Source organism: Rhipicephalus sanguineus, chromosome 7, assembly GCF_013339695.2.
Source record: "Rhipicephalus sanguineus isolate Rsan-2018 chromosome 7, BIME_Rsan_1.4, whole genome shotgun sequence".
In the NCBI taxonomy this organism is placed as follows: domain Eukaryota; kingdom Metazoa; phylum Arthropoda; class Arachnida; order Ixodida; family Ixodidae; genus Rhipicephalus; species Rhipicephalus sanguineus.
Genome location: NC_051182.1, coordinates 103,653,405 through 103,657,149, shown reverse-complemented (window position 1 = coordinate 103,657,149; position 3,745 = coordinate 103,653,405). Strand labels below are relative to the sequence as shown.

At 48.0% G+C, this 3,745-nt stretch overlaps 1 protein-coding gene across 1 annotated transcript; it reads right to left on the bottom strand.

Annotated features, from left to right (window-relative positions):
- Positions 1-2,008: 2,008 nt before the first annotated feature.
- LOC119398887 (uncharacterized) lies at positions 2,009-2,416 on the bottom strand. The gene has a single exon (XM_037665702.1). The coding sequence runs from the start codon at positions 2,414-2,416 to the stop codon at positions 2,009-2,011; it is 408 nt and encodes a 135-aa protein (XP_037521630.1).
- Between the last annotated feature and the right edge of the window lie 1,329 nt (positions 2,417-3,745).

Below are 3,745 nucleotides of genomic sequence, written 5' to 3'. Positions count from 1 at the left end.
GCTGGCCCGGTTGGCTCATGTTTACACACGAGAAACCAGCACAAACTCGCAGCAAGAGCGAAGAAAAAGGCACATTCAGAAGCACACCTTCACCGGATTTACATCCACTTTATTGACGCATCAACGTGCACCTAAACCTCTTAACCCGCGCCAGCCCACAAGCTAAACCGGAGGTCTATCATCCGCCTGATAATCAGCCGCTCCCTAGAAGAAACAACCAGTGATAATCAGCCTCCTGAAAGACACAGCCACCCTTTTTCTGGGATATCCACAGAAGGTTGCCTTATGCAAACGTGTCCATTCTTTTTGATGTGGTACACCTAACGCGGTTCGCGCTCAAACTTCGACTTTCCGGTGCCTAGAATGCTGGTTTGGCGAAACAAAGGCTCGCAGCTACTGCGTTCCTCCACATGTATCGCTAGGTTGCTGTCTATGCCCAATTGTACAATATGGGCATGTTTTGGGCATGACCGCTATAAACCTTACCCCAAGGTGGAGTGATTCATTAATGCACCCCCACACTGCTCTTAGTGAAAGCACTTCGGTAAGTCATTTTGCAGGCTGAATTGCGCTAACCGCCTGCGATACGGGCGCAAAGGCCAGATAGTTTGCAGGATGCTGAGAATACTCAGTTCACACCAAACTTTTGGGACACTTGTTTTAGCCCGTGAGACATCCTGTGAAAGTACATCACCTCAATATTGCCCGTCTCGTCCAGTGATAGGATACGTGCTTTTTTATCATTTTTCTAACCAATGTTTCACCAACCGACAGGAAAACTGGCGACGGGTTCTCCTCCGATCCGCCTGCTTCATCAGGCTTTGCTGCATGACGTGCGGACATTTTTATCGTGTCCATAAAACACAGATTCGCATTGATCGGTTTCGCAGCTTCGAGTGTGCGCATTCGAAAGGTGTAAGTGCCTTTTCAGACGTCAGAGCATACGTCTAACATACGTGTCCGTCGTGCGAAAAGAAAATTTCAAAATTTACAAGCCAAATGAGCTTGTCAGCAGGGACTAGTTTAGTAAATACCACATTCTGTGAGCAGGCTCTAAACATCTAAAAGTTCATCTGCCAAACGAGATAGCTGCTGAATAGGTGAAAGATTCAAAATATCAAGAAATCAATGTATCTCTACACTTGGGCGACACATGAGCCTGAAGCGCTTGCTCTACACTCCGTTTCACAAGCTGTTGGCAGTGTTGTGGAAGGTACGGGCGCTCTCAGCCAATCATGACGGAGTGCACTTCATAAGTGTGTTCCTACGCGGATGTCGCCTCCGTTAATTCGACCGGTGGCCCCGTCTGTATAGAAGTAGGTGTGCTATAATAACTATCTTTTAATTTTTGTAGCAGATGGCGCTGGGTACCTTTATGGCCTCTTTTGATCTATTTTGCTCATTTACGGACGGGACGACCAGGGTTGCAATGAAACTGGCCCGACCTTCTCTATTTATCGTCACCCGGTTCGTATGAGTTCTTGCGGCGTTAGAGTTTTTTAGTTGTTCATGCACCGTGTATAAGAATATTTACTTCAGTCACTGAATCACTTAACGAACGAATGTTTGAATCAATCAATCTGAAGCTTTATTTTCAGTTCTCAGTGTGACTTGCTTGATTCCTTGTCATAATAGCAGACAGTTCTGTGTTTTCATTTTGGCTACTCTCACGACGATAGTACTCAATGATCCTGACCTCTACGCACACATGTAATGATAGACGCGAGCTTGTTACAAGAGCTAACATGTCATGGTCCACATCACAACTTAAATCTGAAGTACTCATGGTTTCGTCCTCCAGGGTGATTACGACAGCTACATGAGTGTCGACAACATCATTGATGAAGTGGTCCAGTTTTCTCATTACATCTTCCTGAGCGATAACATGCTCCACATATATCTTTCACTCCTCAGCGGTTACTTGCTTAATTCCTTGTCATAGTAGAGTGCGAACGTCTTGAAGCTTAAACGTCTTCTTTGCCGCTGCTACGAAGCCCTTCACGTCACTTCAAACAAGCTCTATGTGGATAAGCTGGCAGTGGTAGCGAGGTAGGCGCACAACGAGGTGACCAGCAGCCTGAGCAATGTAGTCCACACGGTATCGGTCCCCGCTTGCCTGTTCGTTGTCGACAGGCTTCATGAGCTCCGCCCTCACCATGTCGCTGCTCCACAGAACGCCTTTTTCGGAAAGACAGGCCTGTATGTCCTTCTTTAGGCCACTCATACACGGCACTTTTTCCTGCTTCACAGAATGATGAGGTGCGTTATCCATGACTATAACACTGCCAGGTGGTAGTAGTGGAAGCAGCTTCTGGGGGAACCACTTTTCGTAGTGGTCCCCGCACATTTCCTCGTGGTAGTCGCCTGAGGTTTTTTGCAGCTTGGAAGACTTCCGCTGCGCCTTCAACGAAACCATGTTCACTAACGCATTGCGTGACAATCAGTCTACCTCCTTTGCCACTGGGGTTTCGAATACGAGCCGACAAACCATATCGACGGGCTTCCTACGTAGACTGGACAGTGCCGTCTATCCAAATCCGACTACGCGTATGACCAGGGTTGACCCACGTTTCGTTGGTGAAAAACATTCCCCTACGCTGGCGTCACAGCTCTGTTATTCGGCGCAGGTACCGGCGGCGACTCTGGACAATGTGCGCCGCTTCTATGAGAAGGGCGTTCCGAGAGCGTTTCTTGTACCTAAAGCCAAGTTTTTTCAGCATCCTCTACATCGTCGTCGTGGACACTGTCGGTAGCGCCTCGTCTCCTTTGAAACGCTGCACAACTTTGGCGATAGTTGGAATTTCGCCTTTCTCGAAAAAGCCGTGCACCGCTCTTCGCAAGACGCTGGGGTCTAAATCGTCCAGCCTCTTTTTTCCATCACGGCCTTTCCCACAAGAACGCTTCTTCGGTGGTAGGACTTCGCCGGTGTTTTCCATCTTCCTTTTCCTCCGATACAGCGTTCGCTTGCTCACCTGGGTCAGTTTCGCGATCCTCTTGATAAGTGCATCCACACTTGCACTGTCCCCGCACTCGACGCGAAGCCCTTCAAAAACATTTAAAGCTATCTGCTTCGCAAACCGCGCACATTCGAAGGATGGCTCGCTGGTCGTACAGCTTGAGAGGCATGTTGCACAGACAGAACCAACTCGGGCGACGCCATGATTCCGAAAGGTGGTGCATCAGCACCTGACAACAAACCTCCGCAGAGGTGCGTCCATGTGGGCTTTCTCTTTTAATTACACTATTGATAAAAACACTCTGCACGCTTTGAATAGGTGAATCCTAAGAACATTTTCAATTTGTGTGGGTGTAGCTTGCGATATAGTACTGGATTGCTAAAATATATCAGGGACTAGATCCTGTGCCCCTACAGCCCTGATTGAACGAGAGAGCTCTACCTTTGGCTACACTGCCAAAAGCTTGTGAAATAGAGTATAGTGCTGAATCGAATTTTCCTAAAAACAGTACAAAGCCCTGGCGCGGCACTCGACCCAATACATATAGCCTGTTTTTGAACTGTTTGTCTCCATACTGCACAATTGTGCACATTTAGTACACGCTGAGAAGGTCCACGAAAGACTGCCATGAAATTGTGCACTCTTTCTGAAACGCCACAGCCCCGCTTTTTGAAATTAGTTCCCGCGCTGCCTCCAGAAGTTCATTCTGGGGTATGGAAAAGAGCATGTCCTCAATATCCACTAAAAACGCCGCATTCGCACTGGAGAAACCGCGTCTGAAGAACCGC